Source organism: Wyeomyia smithii, chromosome 3, assembly GCF_029784165.1.
Source record: "Wyeomyia smithii strain HCP4-BCI-WySm-NY-G18 chromosome 3, ASM2978416v1, whole genome shotgun sequence".
NCBI classification, from domain to species: Eukaryota; Metazoa; Arthropoda; class Insecta; order Diptera; family Culicidae; genus Wyeomyia; species Wyeomyia smithii.
The window spans coordinates 170393994-170413120 of NC_073696.1; the positions used below are offsets into that span (position 1 = coordinate 170393994).

Here is a 19127-nt window from a genome sequence, read left to right on the forward strand (position 1 = left end):
ACCGATACTAATACAGAATCGATCCTTCTACTTCCGATACTCGGATATTTAGTATCGATGTTTTACCAGCGATACTTCATCAATATCGATACACACCTCTCAGTATCGAAAAGACTCAAAATAACCCTGTAAAGAAGAACGAACGAAGCAGAAAACTTGCTGTTTCCTGTGCCATTTTGATGCATCGTATGCATGCATGCCATCTCATCGGCAATGCCAATTTAACACAAATTTCTGTAGATTAACCTACAGGAACGATCCTTTTCTACGGTCATGCAGATCCGAAGGTAAAATCTACAGAGCCATGCAAGCGGCTCTTTTCGAAAACAGGATCAATTATTAAGGAAAAGCGTAATCGACTTTCGACTAAGTTTCTGCAGAAGCTAGTGTTTCTAGATTCAATAAATTTATAGACCATTTTACGAACTGCCAGGTGTCACGTATTCTGCTGTTGATGTTGCTTTTACGTGCGTTATGTCAGCGGTTCCGAGCTTTCTGTCAAAATTTCATTCATAGATAGAGTTCAGAACGTCTCGTAAAATGGTCTATATAAATGGTTTAATTGAATTAAACGTTTTATCTTGAGGAATGAATAATAAAAAGAATTGACTTATGTTTTGAATGAACTGGTATCGCACAACGAAACATTTAGGTATCGATACGTTAGCCTCGATACTATCGGAATATCAGTACTTGCTCTCGATACAGGTATCGATCCTAAGTATCGATGTTTAATGGTATCGCAACGTCCCTAGAGAGGACGCATTTTACACTCGAAATTTTATTACGCTTATATTCTATTCATCCAATAAAAGGACTATATGAGTTCTCGCCGCTTTTTCGCCGAGAGAATCCTTTGTTCTCCCCGATACTGGTATAGCGAGGATGCCTTTTCATGATAATCGTACAGTAGCACCCATACGTGCATACGCATACGTGCAACGGTTTCTATGTAGATTTATTTTTAATGAATTTCATTGTTGCCCAAGTTGAAAACTGAATATCTTGACTAACGACAATAGTTTTTTTACATTGTACATGATGTCGTGAGCAGTGCTGTGTATAGCGCGTCTGATATGCATTACTTGCAAAGCAGGTATAGTTTTAACTAGTCTTTGAATTTCTGTTTTTTTTTCTTTTGAGCCACATATCAAATTATTATGAAGTTTGTTATTTGTAAGTTCGAGAGATGACTCGTTCGTATGACACTAGTTATGTTCAAATAAGTCATGTATTCTTTGAGATAATAGACTTTCGTTATTTTATTATCAATTTATTGCATAACGGTTGCTTAAGTTCGATTATAATGAAATGAAATGAGAACGTATAGGGCAGCCAAACTTTGAAACCACGTGTTCAATCATAATTCATTAGTTTACCCTTAACTAGCCCGCTCATCTGATAATTATATTGATCAAATCGGTTGTGTAGTTACTGAGATAATGAAGTTTCGTGATTTTCACATTTCGGTACATTACAGACGAAGTTACAGCTCGATTACAGTGAAATTTAATAGGGTGTTATGAGGCACCTAGACCTTTCAATTGACACTAATTTTGTGGAAATCGGGTCAGCCATCTCTGAGAAAAGTGAGTGAGTCCAAGTATTTTCCGGAATATGTTCCTTTTCATAGATGGATTTCACATTTTTAAACATAACAGGCAAAGTAATAATCCGATTGCAAAACAAATCAATAGGGTCTTATGGGGCAACTAGGCCTTCCATTTGACACTGATTTTATGAAAATCGGTCCAGCCATCTCTGAGAAACATGAGTGAGATTAAACAGTCTTCACAACACGTTTCTGTTCATAACTTTTGAACCACAAGTTCAATCTTCATAAAATTCAAAAGTTAAGAATTTTCTGGATAGCCCGTTCATTTGAAACCAATTTTATTCAAATCGGTTGTGTAGTTTGCGAGATAATGATGTTTCATGATTTTTACATTTTGATACATAACCTCCAAACTAAAAATCCGATTACGATAAAATTGAATAGGGTCTTATGGGACAACAAGACCATTCATTTCCAATTAATTTCATGAGAATCGGTTCAGCCATCTCTGAGAAAAGTGAGTGAGAATAAAAATCTGCACATACACACACACATACAGGAAATGCTCAGCTCGTCGAGCTGAGTCGAGTGATATATGCCATTCGGCCCTTTGGAGCACTTTTATACTTCTATACCTTTCTAGGAGAAAGGCAAAAACGGTACGAGAAAAAAATATTGTCGTTGGTCGTGAAATTCGGGTTCCAAGTCCAACGAAGATATTTAAGAAAATCAACTAACAGGGTAAAATAGTTGAAACGGTCGCGAGGTGTACGATCCAAGAAAATTTATTTAACAATGTTTGAATGGTTGAAAGATTTTTAGTTTAATTTGTTCTATTGACGTTGATTGTGAATTGTTACTGAATTTCCGCTTTAAAGATCTCTTGAATGCGGTCCTGTTTTAACTTGATTTTGATAGATTCAAGGTCACCTTTTTGCCTGGTCATTGAAGCAAAAAAAATAGTTTTTTGGTGCATGTTCAAACTATTCAAGCGAACTGTTTAAACGATGCACTGTAAAATCAATGTAGAATGGAACAGCAAAAAAATAATGCGGAAGCTTGGGCACCGTTTTGTTGCAGAGTTTTGTTCGAAGTTGCATATCTGTTCTTACCTCTACGGGTAGGAGAGCATCCTATTTAGGCCAGTTAGTTAACTAGTAACTAACTGGGGCACGTCGATGGTTTCCCGTCGATTTATGCCCTGCGAAATATTTACGATCTGTGATGCGGCCCATATGCGTAGACAGAGGGGGCCCGGGGGGGGGGCAATGTTGACATTGGTGCAGAATTTTGTTTTCAATAATTCTAATAGCACAAAACGGCATCTTTAGCCCATAGAAACGCTCATTTCAAGATGGCTTGACAAAGTATTTTTTTAAATTATTTTAGCACTAATATTTAGTGGTTAATTTGTGGTTTCGAAATCCAATTTGTGGTAATTTGTGGTTGAGTCATTTCTGAGAAATTTTCAGAAAACTGAGTCAAGCCATCTCTGAAAATGATTTCGCTTCAAATGAATCGGACAACGATGATATATACATCAATCGAAAGCTCTTAATTTGTGGTTCACGAAAATGTAGTTTTTGTAGGCATACTTTATATTAAAATAATTAAAAAACTATTATTCAAATTTTCGAACATTGTTTACCTTTTGTTGTCAACACCGACCGTACGCGGCGTTGGATGAGCGTAGTACTGGCACCTGCCTATGTTAGTGTTAGTGGGTTATCTAGAACATATCGACAGTCGTTCATATATACGACATACAGTTGTCGCTGCCGTTGAAAGCTTTTTTGTTTTATTATTCAGGGGGTAGTTGTAGTAGCATTGTTGCCTTTGCAACGTAAAGAAAGCGAGTTCCGAAATTTTACAACTGGTTCATCATCCAAGTTAAAGTTTCCTGCAAATTATCAGGGTATAGTATAGGATATAATATAAGGTTTTAATTAAGCTTACGTTTTGTAACTTTCTGGCTCGCTTTACTTGGAATACAATAATTTTATTTAATAACTAATTTTCCCTACAAACAAATTTCCAGTTTATTTAAATTTAGGTCAAGTTTTAGTTTAGCTTACTCTACGATTTCAAGGTTAACAAATGAACAATTAACACGTTTGGCTTAATTATGAGTCGTACAGATATATAATTTTACGCGTGCGCACTCCTCGGCGATCTCCAAGCAAAAAGATCGTTAGGTTAGGTTAGGTTTTTATCGTTAGTTTCGATCTGCTTCCCTCAATTCAGCAACCAACGACAGATCTGTCGTTATCAGTCGGCATGTAGGTTTCAAGGTGCGCTCACTGACGAGGGGCGTTCACAACAAGCATATTCCTGAGACGAGAAAATATCGAATTTTAATTCTAGTCAGGACTCACACCTTTGGGCATTCACCATGCGTTTCAACCGTTCCCTACAGTTCTAAGGCCCATTCCCGACCTTCAGGCATCATTCCGGTTTCTGAAATACCCAACAGTCGAATACAGTTGGGTAGTTGGTTACCAAAATATTATTATATTTATTGAAACAAAAAATTGTTCTTTATTATTATCAGGCTGTAATTTATTCCAAAAGTTAAAACGTATGTGCTAATAGATTTTAACATATAATAGATTTTGTATGAGAAAGACCAGATCACACCCCTAGGTGTATTAATTTAGGTTTTTTTTGCAAACAATCGGTAAACGGCAAAACTACATTTCCGGAAATGATTCGACCGAAGATCGAGAAAATTATGCTCGCATGTCTACGTAAAACTTCACTTATTTTGAGGAAATTTACGTAAAACACACGGAGGCTTGTCAACTACAAATATCTGCTAATTGATCAACATTTGCATTTCGCAGCAAATCTGCACATATAGTATCCCTGCTGTTTACATACTGTTTCACCTAGAAATACTCAGAGGAAGAGATTCGCGGTAAAAAAAATCGCCAATTCGGCAACTGGGTTTCATATGTCAGAGGTGCCAGATCTCTTCTCAAAGCGCAATGTTGACTAACATTCGACTTGTATAATCGGTGGTGACGGTGAAAGTCCTTAAGAATAGTGAAGTGCTTCGCAAAAACTGTTAAGGTGATATATTTTATGTTTATGTTTAATTTTATACACCTTAACTTATTTTGTTACCTATACACAAGGTTTGTTGAACTCCGGGTAAAAATCACTCACAGCATTCTTAATTCATTCATTGGCAACAGAACAAAAAATCGTATAGAAATAAACACGTTCTTTTTTGTACCTGATTGCAATACCTCTCAATGTGGTGTTACCGTTCTTGTTCGTTTGGCTCACCGCATATCTCTCCCTCTGAGCATCTCTAGGTTCACCATACTCATCGCTACACGAAAGCTTTCTGAGAAAAAAAAATCTGTTTTACGTTACTCGAACAATACTCACTACACAAAAATGACGAATTGGAAAGCGTTACGTGCAGATGGCGCAGGTAGATAATAAAATTCAAACAAAGATTTACCGGTCTCTTAGCTCTTGATGGTCTACCAGCGCCGCGTACGGTCGGTGTTGACAACAAGAGATAAACAATGTTCAAAAATTTAAGCAATAGTTTTTTTAATTATTTTAATATAAAGTATGCCTACAAAAACTACATTTTCGTGAACCACTAATTAAGAGCTTTCGATGGATGTATATATCATCGTTGTCCGATTCATTTGAAGCGAAATCATTTTCAGAGATGGCTTGACTCAGTTTTCTGAAAATTTCTCAGAAATGACTCAACCACAAATTACCACAAATTGGATTTCGAAACCACAAATTAACCACTAAATATTGGTGCTAAAAGAATTTAAAAAAAATACTTTGTCAAGCCATCTTGAAATGAGCCATAGAAACATCTGTGTAAAGTAACAGCCAGATCAAAAATAATTGAAATGCTTGCGCTTTGTTGCGTGGAATTGCACAGGTTTTTCAGTTGATCCACCAAGGATATTGCAGCGGCAAAAGTACCGGGCAAATCCGCCTGCATCAACTAGCTTGGATTATTGGAACCGAGCTGTGACAATTCCTTACCTTGATTCTCTTGTAACCTCACTGGAAACACGGTTCGATGATGTTAGTGCACCTGCCTACGCGTTGTCCTTGCTGCATCCCGTTAACGTAATACGCATGTCGTTGGAAGAGTTCAAGCGCAAAACCGAAAATGTCGTAATTTTTTATGAAGTTGACCATTTTGTTGAAGAGGTGGAAGTTTTGTGTTAACATTGTAGCAGTATGAGAGCAGATCGTAAGAACTTGGAAGAGTTGGATCTTATAGACCTGCTAGCTAAAGCCCGTTCTTTCTTCCCTGCGACTGAGAAAGCTGTTAAAATTGCACTTGCTCTACCATGGAAATATGCACGATTGAACGCTCGTTCAGCACATTACGTCGGGTGAAAACCTGGCTGAGGTCAACAATATCTCTCTGCTTGCTGAGTGTTCATCGGCAGATGGTCAACAACAATCGTCAAAAGACACATGAACCGCTTCCGGAACGTTTGATGTTTCATGCCCGAAAATTTTATTGAGAATCTTGACTGTGTCTTCAATCTTCACGTCCTTGAGAAGCTTTGACAGGATGTAGTTGAGATAGCGGCTGTGCGAATGGGTGTCCAGCTTTCGGAGAAGTAAACGTACCTTCGCCGTACCATTCAGGTGGCCTGCATTGTTCTCGAAGAGGTCCTGGTAGCGGTTAAACAACAACGTCCGAACGTAACTCCGTTTTTTCGTCGAAGACAAACTCGATGATGTTCGAAGAGAGGGACTCCAAAATCTGCTCCGGGGTTTGATACTGACGCTGCTGCTGCTGGACCGCTATCCGCTGTAAAATTTGGGCCATCTTGTGAATTATATCTTGTATTCCCGTTGCGGCTGCTGTTCAACTCTATCTTCTGCCATGTTCGTGGATTCTTAAGATCCTCGTCGCCAAAATAATATGACCAAAGGTTTAAATGAACTGAAGACTTTTAAGTAAAGAACATCTATTTATATTCGAGGTTGGACAAAGAATAATAAAATTTTCCAGTTTGATGTCAAGGACAACTTTTCACTGGTTGACTTGATGTAACAATCACTAAAGACTAGTATTTATTTCTATTTTTCAAAACACACTAAAGTCGCTTTTTACGCGGGGGATACGTGCCGCGTAAAAAAACGCGTAAATTCCGGAATCCGCGTAAAAAACGCGCAAATTTCAAAATCTGCGTAAAAAACCGCGTAAATTCCGGAATCCACGTAAAAAAAAGCCGCGTAAAAAGCGACTTAGTGTACCATTTTTTTACTTCAAAAATTTTGAAGAGCTTGACCCCCCCCCCCCCCTTTTTGAAATTCTGGCTACGCCCATGATGCGGCCTAGATGACCGCACCCCAGATTTCCCTGTTCTCGCACATCCTGCGCACAATATTCTCTGGCGTGGTGTCCGTCCCACTTATTGCGGTGCAAAACATGTGTTTACCAGTGTAATTTACGCGTAAACTTTAACCAGAAAAAAAAGTTTTTTAAATGTAATCATGCTTTACCGACTTTTTTGCAGCATTATCAATAGGATATGATTCAAGTATTCAGTTGTGCCGAACACAAGTAAATTTTGAGCAAGAAAGGTAGTCTCCTACGCTGTTGTGTTTCTCTGAAGATCATCAATAGAAACAATTTTTGGAAGCATTCACGTTTACAAATACAAGTTTTATACAGTGAGCGTCATTTATTAATCATGTATTCTGTTAAACTATGATTTATTTAGGCCATGAACAATAAAGGAAATAAAAGCAAATAGTAGCATAATAAACAGCTACCTTTACAAAAAATAATCGGTTGAATATAAATCTTACTCAAACTTGCTTATTTTAAACTTCATAAAAAAATTGAAAATTGATTGAATTATCATTTTAATTTAGGACTAATATATGCTATGTTTTGTTTACTTTCAGGTTCATGTTTCCAGTTTACCCAGTAATATCGCTCTGTGGGGCATTAGGAGCTTCAAATTGTATAAAATGGATGAGCCAAAAAATTAACGTATCATTTCGGAATCTCATAGTAGGAGCTTTAGGATTATATACTATTCTAAGTATATCAAGAATTACCGCATTGTATTTCAATTATCATGCACCAATGGATTTACCAGCATACGTTAATGAATCATCTGTAGTTCAAAATATGTGTTATGGAAAAGAATGGCACAGGTCCCCAGGAAGTTTTTTTCTGCCCTTAAACTATCGGCTAAGCTTCATCAAGTCAAATTTCAATGGTATACTCCCAGCATATTACAAAGAAGGCCAAGATGGTGCAAGAGTGATCCATAGCTACTTCAATGACAAAAATGTAGCTCATGATCATATGCTGTTCGATTATTCTAAATGTGATTATTTAATAGATTTGGATCTGGGAGACGAATACGACCCAAAAAATGCAGAACCAAATTACTCGCTAGACATTGAAACATGGGAAGTTGTAAATACTATTAAATTTTTAGATGTTAATAATTCATGGAGGTTGTTCAGGGCTTTTCATTTACCCATGATAGGATCGTCAAAACTACATTTTAGAAACTATAACTTATTGAAACGAAAATCTAAATTAGGGTAAATAGTGTTTAGTTCTGCAACCTGATTGCGGAATCATTTTTTTATATTTTCTGTTATCATTTCTTCCAAAATGAAATACATTGTTGAAAAACTAACTATGTTTTCTTCTACTATAAGGTCAACGTGACTTGTAATATAGATTATACAACATAGACTTTTTAATTACAACAACAACTAGGATTCCTGAACGCCGAACCGAATTTCACAAAACATTCCCAACGAGGCGCCTCATGAATTTTTATGCTAGTTTTTGTCACATACCAGCCAGTACAGTACAATAGAGCTTTCTACGCCAGATCTCACCAATACAGGCTTAGTCATGTATCCTTATAAAATCGATTTGTTTTCAACCAAAAAATCAGCTGATATTCAATTTCGAAAAATATTTCACTTATGAACTAGGATTCGTTCATTAGTGTTACCTGTTTGAACAAACTTTGTTTTAGTGGAAAAATAGATGAAATAAAACTGAAAATTTTATGTGAAGAAAAAAAAACTGAAAATCGGCTTGCAACTTGAATAAAAGTTCGGGGCAGGAGGACATTTTTTGTTACCACCAGCGCACAGTGGTTTAAAAGTCGATTTTGACGCGCTAAATTGATAACTCCACGTTCGTTGGATATACAATTATGACGTCTTCAGCAAAAATGGTGGGTAAGACCTCCTGCATCATTTGGTGCTATGATATTTGTGATTAATCTCCCCAAAAGTGAGATGAAAAATTTATTTTTTTGCTCCATCGAGATACAGAGTTGGTGTCTTCGGTAAAGTTATAGGTATAACCAATACGACCAACTTTTTCGAAGACAAAAAATTCGTATCTGCTACTCAAATTGACTTAGGGAGTTTTTATTGAAAATAGACATGTCAAAACACATTTTTCAATGAAACATATTTTTTTCTATTTTCTAGGCCTTCACTATGTTCTACAAAGTTGTTAGTAGCATCAATATACACAACTGTCTGGAAGGTACTATATTCGTATTGTTTGAAAAACTATAAGTTATGGGCTATTTTTTATTTTTTTTCGCCATATTTCAAATCACTGTATCTTTCTTAGGGGCAGATAGATGCAGATTCGGTAGTACGCATATGAAAGTATAACAATAGAACTTTCAAACGCTGGTGGTTTCGTTAGTCCACGACTTTCTGCTGATGAGTTGTGTTCATAACAAAAAACCTCGTTTTTACCCTCTTTAATGATTTAACCAGGTAAAATACTAATATTGTAAACCAAGATACCACGTAATAAGTTCGTATCTATGGTGACCATCCTACCAAGCGTGGTTCAAGTATTTCAGAACATGTAAATTGCATATGCTTGTTTTTGGTTCACATCGAAGGTTCTTAATCAAAAGCAATGAACATAATACTAAGTTGGTATCTGTAGAACAAGTAAAGAACGGAACTCGCAAGCAGGATAATAGCAAATATTGTAACCTGCGGTTGGGACTTCATCCCAAGTTTTCCTTACGAGTAAGTACGACTCAATGAAAAATGCTGTCAACATTGCGAGAGGAGAATGTTGATCCCAATATTCTTCGCCTTTATCTGGCAACCTTCTCTCAGAAGGGTGTGAACGTACTCCAGAATGTATGCGAAAAGATTGCGTAAAAGGGGGTATTAATTAACTACGTCTCGTGTAAATGCGTTGCTGAACGGATGTGGCCGAATGTCAAGATTTGACAACTAGTGTCAGATCTTGGCCCTCTCTAACAACTTTAGCCCTAGAACTCTCGGCATCTCTCCGGATACGTTCTTTCTGTTCCTAACCGCGAAGGCGAGTAGAAGTGCGCGACGGAAAATTTAATCTAACTCTTGAATTGGAGAAAAGTGAAGAAGTGTAAAATAGTTAAAAAGCAGTATAATTTAAAAAAAAAAGCTAAGAACATTAAGAGGGACAGAAGAAAGTTGAAAAGTGTTACCAAAATAAGAAGTGTGGTAAGTCGTGCGACTTTACCTGACTAGATACAGTATGTAAAATTAAATTTGTTATTTAGATCTAAGGCATTGTAACAACGACACACGGTAACGCTACACTAACGGAAAGATTAAAATACAACGAAAAAAAAGGTAAATTGTTAATTATTAAAATGTAGATCATTGTTGTTAAAACCTAAGGCTAGCACATGTTAAAAACTAACTAAATGTACAACACAAACACTAATAAAAATGAATAGGTCCAGAAAGGGCCTTTTTTTCTGTTTTTGGAACAAATTTCCAAGTTTTTCCCTTCAGAAAATTTGGAGAAAGTTTCCCCCCCCCCCTGTTCAGACGGACAATCGGTTCGGAAAGAGGTTAGGGTGACGGGACTCGGAGGAAAAATCACGTGGCTTTCGGGAACTACCCGGTTCGGCGGTGAGATTTGCCAGTTTATCGGCGGCAGTATTAGGCTTGACTTTGGCGACGGTTCGCCTACCATACTTGGCAGCGATTTGGCCACAACTTCGAGCCGTTGTGCTACGCTCTTGACAGTTTGGTCAACGCATCCCATCATTAAAATCGTCATCCGGCTACGGCAGAAGTCCTTTTGTGGGCTGATGCGCCCCCAATCCAGAGATTCACACATCGTTCGCCAGCGGTGAGGCCTGAGTCGGTGTACTGAACTGTCAGCGGAACTGGAAACAAGCGACCCGTGGGCGGGAATCGCTCCTAGAGGCAGTTTCGTGAGTTTACTAGCATTAAGACTGTGCATAGTTGTAAGAGTACACAATTAATTACGGGGAATTATAGTAGCCGTACACGGCTTAAGCTAGCTTGCAAACTATTCGAGTTTAGGTACTATTTTGCCCTCACTTCGCTTATTGCAACGATTAACCTAAACCCGCAAAGGGGTTATCAGCCCTCGCGTCTTTTCGGTTGGTTAGAAATAATCGCATCCGTTGCCTTTGAGCATCCCCCCGTTTGTTAGGGTTCGTTCGGCGACACATGCCACAGTTGACCGCGAGTTAGTTCATACCCCTTAGTCGATTGAGTTAATTCCCCTTCACGACGAGAAGACTGTACAGGGTGGCTCGCATCGGCTGACAGCATTAGTTCACCAGTAAACGACACCCCTGAGAATCAATCCCCGACTGGAGTGCAGGTAGCCTACAGTTGGGGGTTTTCGAGGTTACAAATTGGCGCTCAACTAAAACTTTTTAATTTTCACGAGTTTTTTTTTTCAACCCCGGTTGAAGGGAGGAAAATCAGATTCTGATCTATTTAATTGGTTTCGTTCTTCAAACGAAATCTTTTACAAAGGTTACAAGAAATCTTGATTAATTCCAGAAGTAGTTTACAGCCTTAGAATCCCGGTGCCGCTTTTAAAACAATCCTGGAGTGCAGGTGAAACAGACTGTCATGGTGAAGGGTGAGTACACGTGGAAAGCAGGGGGAGTCTGAAAGGGCACAGACGCTGACCCGGATAGGATTCGTGTAGAATATTTTGTGGAATTGATCGAGACTGATTGTTAACGCTTATTCAAGATGAACGTGGAAATACAAATGCAGTACGATAGTTTACTGGTTCACCATTTAGAGCGAGCCGAAGTAGAGCACGAACTTACAGTTCGAGCTGTGCAGTTTGATGAAACCGTTAGCTTATCTACCCTTAGGAGGCGACTACGCGATCGCCTGCGAGAAGAGAAAGATAAAAATATGAAAGATATTGAGTTTATTCGGTGTAACATAACGCCAGATGAGGAAATAAAAACGATAGATAACAGTCTTAAGGATATTCGTGATATTCTAGAAAACAACAAAAGATTTGAGGGAGTGAGAGATTCTTTAAAATCGAGATTGGTACATTTTTCGCTAGATGCGTCAGAGCGCAAGATTGTGCAGAGAAAGATGAAGATTTAGACGATTTGGATAGACTTTAAAATTCCATTCGTGAGCTTTTGAACACTTACTTTTCTCCATTTTCACCGGTTCCCGCAATTCAAGCTAAAATGGTTGCGCAGATTGCCCAATCGTTATCTAAGCTGAATATGGAAACCGGTCAGCAACAGTCACCGGAGAGCGATAAAGACGGGGTTCCTGCTAGAGAGGAAACGGACGTTAGTAGTGTTGAACACCTGGTTTATGACTGGGATGGAGAATGAAGATTTTGTTTCGTGGAAAGATCTCGTTCGTGAGATGAAAAAAGAGTTTCTGAACCCGGATCACGATCACGCTGCGGAAAGTCGGGCCGGCGCGCGAAAACAGGGACCCAGAGAAAAGTTTCAAGATTACCTTTTCGAAATGCAGAAAATATAATTCTCTTACGGTACCGGTTTCCGATGCTAAAAAGTTCGAAATCGTGTCGCGAAACATGAGAGCCGATTATAAAGGCTACGCGGTCGCATCGAACATAAATAATCTGGCGGATTTGAAAGCGTTTGGTCGTCGGTTAGACGCCACATTCTGGTTTGAATATAATACTCACACGGAAGAATCGGGTACGCGAAATCGAGCAAACGTGAACGAATTACGTACGGGCGCGAAACCGAAAGAACAACCCATATCTGAAACCCGTCACAAAACGCGTAACTTTTATCGATCGAAGATCGAAGAGTCCGATAACGAAATGGCGGGGAAATCTACGTCACAAAATTCAGTTCCCTCGAACAAACGCGAACCTCAACCAGGCCCAAGTTCATCAGGACTGAAGATTATTTTGGAAAATTACCTCCCGCCAAAGGAGGGAATGTGCTTCAACTGTAAGCTTCCCGGCCACCATGCCAGAGAATGCCAACGTCCAAAGCACAAATTTTGTAATAGGTGTGGTTTCCACAATGTGGATGCGAAAGACTGTCCATATTGTGCAAAAAACGCACAGTAGGTGGGGCAAACGAGTCACAATTCTTTTGAAAATCCTCAACTTAACGCTACTCAATTTCCTAGTCTTGTTAACACTGGCTACCGCCAGGTAGGCGAGCAGGAATATGTTCATTCATCAAATTTTGAAGTAAACGATCTCTTTATTCACTTGCCGCATGACGACAGACCATTTGTTGAAGTGCAGATTTATGAGATTTCTGTGATTGGGTTGCTAGACAGCGGTGCCAACCGATCAATACTAGGCATCGGCGCAAAGAATTTAATCCAGTCTTGTAAGCTGCACGTTCACCCTACCGATATAGACGTCGTCACCGCTAGTGGACAAAAATTATGTGTCACGGGCTATGTTACGTTACCAATTACTTTCAATGGCACGACAAAACTTATCGATGCCTTAGTAATTCCTTCTTTGAAACGGCGGCTTATTTTAGGTGCCGATTTCTGGAACACGTTTGGCATAGTTCCCAGTGTTCCACCCACTTCAGTGGAAGCAATCGATTATTGTAACGAAAATCCATTGTTAACCGAAGATCAACTGCTTGAGCTAGAAACGGTTAAAAGTCTTTTCACAGCGACAGTGGAGGGTCGACTTGCAACGACATCGCGAATCAGTCATCGGATCGAGCTGACTGAGGAAGCGAAAAAGTAGCCTCCCGTTCGCATTAACCCCTTTCCAAGTTCCCCCAAAAGACAAGAACAAATTAACCGCGAGTTAGACAGCATGCTCGAGTGCGGTATCATAGAGCGTTCATATAGCGACTGGGCTTTGCGCCTGGTGCCGGTCGATAAAGCGGACGGTACAGTGCGTCTGTGTCTAGACGCGCGCAAATTGAACGAGCGCACTATTAGGGATATCTACTATCGATTTGTCGAAGGCCTTTCTGCAAATTCCTTTACATCCCAAATCAAAGAAATATACGGCCTTTTCAGTGCTTGGACGCGGGTTATTTCATTTCATTCGCATGCCCTTCGGGTTAGTAAACAGCCCAGCCACGCTGTCGCGTCTGATGGATCGTGTGCTAGGGGGCAGCGAAATGGAGCCCAACGTGTTCGTCTATTTAGACGATATCATCATCGTTAGCAACACGTTCGCGGAGCACCTTGAAAAACTTCGAGAAGTCGCAGCTCGACTAAACGCAGCGAATCTTTCGATTAATGTGCAAAAATCTAAATTTTGTGTAGCTGAAGTGCCGTATCTCGGTTACATACTCAGTAGCCAAGGCCTTCGTCCCAACCCAGATCGAGTGGAAGCGATTACTAACTTCGAACGCCCCAAATCTCTAAGAGCCTTGCGTAGGTTCCTAGGGATGTGTAATTATTACCGGAGATTTATCTCCAATTACAGTGCAGTGGTGCTGCCACTGACTGACCTCTTGAAGGACAAGCCAAAAGCCATTCGCTGGAATGTTAGCGCGGAAAAAGCGTTTCTAGAAATTAAAGAGCTTTTAATAAGTGCACCCATTCTGACTAATCCAGACTTCAATCGTCAGTTTGCCATTCATTGCGATGCTAGTGATTCCGCTATCGCGGGAGTGTTAACTCAAACTTATGATGAAGTCGATAAGCCAATTGCCTATTTCTCACAAAAACTGTGCACGACACAGCAGCGCTATTGTGCAACCGAAAAAAAGGCACTCGCAGTTCTTAAATCAATCGAAAAATTTCGATGCTACGTAGAAGGCTCGCACTTCAAAGTGTACACGGATGCCTCGGCACTTACATACATTTTGCGGAGCTGCTGGCGAACATCATCGAGATTATGCCGCTGGAGCATTGAGCATCAACGACATGATATGGAAATTAGGCATCGCCGCGGTGTGGATAACGTCATTCCAGACGCGCTTTCGCGAGCCATCGAGATTTTATGCGTGTCTTCCGATACCAACGATTGGTATCGCCGCACTCTAGCCAAAGTAGAAAAGGATCCTGAATCGGTGAAAGATTTTAAAGTAGAAAAAGGAATCCTGAAAAAGTTTATTTTGAGTCCCGGTAACACGGTTGATTTCCACTTCGAGTGGAAAGTCTGTGTTCCTCCTGAGCTAATCGAAGGTGTGTTAATCGAACATCATGATGATGCTTTACATCTGGGTGTAGAGAAAACGCTCGCACTGTTGAGGAAAAAATACTTTTGGCCCCGTATGGCCAAGGACGTGCGGTCCTACATTCGGAAATGTTTGATTTGCCAAGAAAGAAAACCTAGCAACCGTTCGCAATTACCTCCAATGGGTCAGCAACGAATTACAACGAAACCTTTTCAAATCCTCGCTTTGGATTTCATCCAGTCACTGCCAAGAAGTGAACAGGGAAACTGCCACCTATTGGTAGTAATGGACCTGTTCTCGAAGTTTTGTTTGCTGATACCAGTCAGGAAGATTTTGTCCCCGCAGGTGTGCAAATTATTGGAAGAATGTTGGTTCAGGCGATATTCGGTTCCTGAAAACATAATCACCGATAACGCCTCCACTTTCTTATCGAAAGAGTTTAAAAGTCTCTTAGCTAAACACAAAATTCACCATTGGGCCAACTCCCGGCATCACAGCCAGGCAAACCCGGTGGAACGCCTAAACCGCACGATTAATGCCTGTATAAGATCGTACGTACGAAATGATCAGACACTGTGGGACACCCGAGTATCGGAGATCGAATTTGCCTTGAATAACACTCCGCACACCGCGACCGGTTTTACACCATACAAGATTCTGTTTGGCCATGAAATTGTTGGCGCAGGCGACGAACACCGACGAGACCTAGACTCGGAGGATGTTTCGGATAGTGCTAGAATGGAAAAAAAGAAAAAATAGATAACTTTATTCACAATTTGGTGTACAAAAACCTGAAAAAACAATACGTCAAAAATTCGCATACTTACAATCTCCGAAGCAAAACGTTTGCCCCCACTTACAGTATAGGCCAGCCTGTCCTGAAAAGAAATTTTCGGCAGTCGACGGCCCCGGCGAAATACAATGCCAAACTGGGTCCATATTACGTTCCGTGTATAATCCGGGCGAGAGTGGGAACAAGTTCATACGAGCTCACCGATGAAGTAGGAAAATCCCTTGGTATTTTCTCAGCTGCTGATCTGAAACCGCGTACCTGAAAAGAGAAAAATGAAAACAAAAGCAAATATTGAATCGAATAGAAAAGTTACTAGATTAAGTTGAAACTTATCGTTTAAATCTTCTCCCGTATCCCGTAGACCTTCGGTTGCTGCAGAGCCGGTAGGAAACTGTGACGAAATGAACAATGATAGGTGATATCATCACCGAACGATGTTGAAATGTGTAGACCTGTGTATGTGTAGTGTCGAGTAAATGTTGTTTTGTCCGGCGATCGAGGGAAATAATATTGACTCACCTTCTCGAACTATTTCTGACATCAATACCTGGAAAAAAATAATAAAGGTTAACAAAAATGATAGGCGATAGGGTTTGATATTTTGATAGAGCGCTCAAAAGGAATTTTTCGAGAAGTAGATTTAATGATACTTACCTGAAAGCTGCCCGTAGCCGTAGCTAGTTCGGAAATGAAAGCACAACTGATTTGACAGTTAAATCGCTCAAGTCGAGTGAGTTCACTAGGGTGCGTACACACATAGCTGTTTAGTTTTGCCATCATAAATTACCTTTGGGCTCTCCCTGAGAGGAAAGCATTGAAATGGTAGGTGCTGCCAAACTCGAGAAAATTGAAAATAATAGGAGGGAAGCCATATTTAATTTCGCTCACTGTTTTCAAAATATATTTAATTTATTTTGAAGATAGTCAGAGGGGTATTGTAACCTGCGGTTCCCAAAAAGACTCTTGGGACTTCATCCCAAGTTTTCCTTACGAGTAAGTACGACTCAATGAAAAATGCTGTCAACATTGCGAGAGGAGAATGTTGATCCCAATATTCTTCGCCTTTATCTGGCAACCTTCTCTCAGAAGGGTGTGAACGTACTCCAGAAAGTATGCGAAAAGATTGCGTAAAAGGGGGTATTAATCAACTACGTCTCGTGTAAATGCGTGCTGAACGGATGTGGCCGAATGTCAAGATTTGACAACTAGTGTCAGATCTTGGCCCTCTCTAACAACTTTAGTCCTAGAACTCTCGGCATCTTTCCGGATACGTTCTTTCTGTTCCTAACCGCGAAGGCGAGTAGAAGTGCGCGACGGAAAATTTAATCTAACTCTTGAATTGGAGAAAAGTGAAGAAGTGTAAAATAGTTAAAAAGCAGTATAGTTTAAAAAAAAAGCTAAGAACATTAAAAGGGACAGAAGAAAGTTGAAAAGTGTTACCAAAATAAGAAGTGTGGTAAGTCGTGCGACTTTACCTGACTAGATACAGTATGTAAAATTAAATTTGTTATTTAGATCTAAGGCATTGTAACAACGGCACACGGTAACGCTACACTAACGGAAAGATTAAAATACAACGAAAAAAAGGTAAATTGTTAATTATTAAAATGTAGATCATTATTGTTAAAACCTAAGGCTAGCACATGTTAAAAACTAACTAAATGTACAACACAAACACTAATAAAAATGAATAGGTCCAGAAAGGGCCTTTTTTTCTGTTTTTGGAACAAATTTCCAAGTTTTTCCCTTCAGAAAATTTGGAGAAAGTTAACCCCCCCCCCCCTTGTCGGGAGGGACAATCGGTTCGGAAAGAGGTTAGGGTGACGGGACTCGGAGGAAAAATCACGTGGCTTTCGGGAACTACCCGGTTCGGCGGTGAGATTTGCCAGTTTATCGGCGGCAGTATTAGGCTTGACTTTGGCGACGGTTCGCCTACCATACTTGGCAGCGATTTGGCCACAACTTCGAGCCGTTGTGCTACGCTCTTGACAGTTTGGTCAACGCATCCTATCATTAAAATCGTCATCCGGCTACGGCAGAAGTCCTTTTGTGGGCTGATGCGCCCCCAATCCAGAGATTCACACATCGTTCGCCAGCGGTGAGGCCTGAGTCGGTGTACTGAACTGTCAGCGGAACTGGAAACAAGCGACCCGTGGGCGGGAATCGCTCCTAGAGGCAGTTTCGTGAGTTTACTAGCATTAAGACTGTGCATAGTTGTAAGAGTACACAATTAATTACGGGGAATTATAGTAGCCGTACACGGCTTAAGCTAGCTTGCAAACTATTCGAGTTTAGGTACTATTTTGCCCTCACTTCGCTTATTGCAACGATTAACCTAAACCCGCAAAGGGGTTATCAGCCCTCGCGTCTTTTCGGTTGGTTAGAAATAATCGCATCCGTTGCCTTTGAGCATCCCCCCGTTTGTTAGGGTCCGTTCGGCGACACATGCCACAGTTGACCGCGAGTTAGTTCATCCCCCTTAGTCGATTGAGTTAATTCCCCTTCACGACGAGAAGACTGTACAGGGTGGCTCGCATCGGCTGACAGCATTAGTTCACCAGTAAACGACACCCTGAGAATCAAACCCCGACTGAAGTGCAGGTAGCCTACAGTTGGGGGTTTTCGAGGTTACAATATAAAACCACTATCATCAATTACAATTTAAGTGTTTTTTTTTTTTTTTTTAATAGTTTATTTGACACGGCACGATACAATTTATGTTTAACTGAGCCATGTACATTTATTTTTAAATTCTAAATTAGCAGGGAAAAGAGGGAGGCCTTTTTTTATTCTCGTGGCCGACTACGAGCTAGTGGGGATTTAGGGTGAGAGGAGGGGTGTTACAATTTTGTTTTTAACTATTTTATATTACAGAATGTTTTCATTTGTACGTGGTTAACCAGTAATGTTCTATTTGAGCAGTTATGGTCTGAGGTGTCTGCGTAAACATAGAGATGCCGAGTCTTCGTTTTAGTGTCTCCAGCCGGGTGTATCATTCTCTTTCAGTTTGTGACAGAAATTGCATTCTAGCAAATAGATAAAAGAAATCAAATTTTAATGCCAGAATTTTTTATAAACCCGTATAGCTGTGTCATGTACTGGAGATCACCGCTTCCCAGAATGTCTCTAACGGGTACGTTCGGTTGTTTTCCTCGGGCCCGAAGGGAATCTGTAAGCTCAGACCTAACACCACAGTATTCGGTACACGACCAAACAACATGCTCGATGTCATAGTAGCCATCGCCACAAACGCAGTGATTACTGTCTACAAGCCCTATACGAAAGAGATGTGTGTTTAACGTATAATGATTGGACATTAGTCTGGACATCACGCGAATGAAGTCCCGACCTACATCCA

The 19127-nt window shown here is 40.1% G+C and overlaps 1 protein-coding gene and 1 long non-coding RNA gene across 5 annotated transcripts in view; one reads left to right on the forward strand and one right to left on the reverse strand.

Annotated features, from left to right (window-relative positions):
- The window catches only part of LOC129730221 (alpha-1,2-mannosyltransferase ALG9), a 99162-nt gene extending 90936 nt beyond the window's left edge, over positions 1–8226 (forward strand). For 3 of the 4 annotated variants that reach the window (XM_055689372.1, XM_055689373.1, XM_055689375.1), the window contains one exon: positions 7475–8226. In XM_055689372.1, coding sequence (XP_055545347.1) covers positions 7475–8132 — 658 coding nt within the window. In that variant the 3' untranslated portion in view covers positions 8133–8226. The remainder of the gene's footprint in view (positions 1–7474) is intronic. The other variant, XM_055689374.1, reaches the window with a different exon arrangement.
- Positions 8227–15727: 7501 nt separating this feature from the next.
- On the reverse strand, positions 15728–16392 carry LOC129732341 (uncharacterized). Its single transcript, XR_008729241.1, has 2 exons — positions 16289–16392; positions 15728–16160 (listed from the first exon to the last, which is right to left on the reverse strand). It is a non-coding gene; the product is annotated as an uncharacterized LOC129732341 (long non-coding RNA).
- Between the last annotated feature and the right edge of the window lie 2735 nt (positions 16393–19127).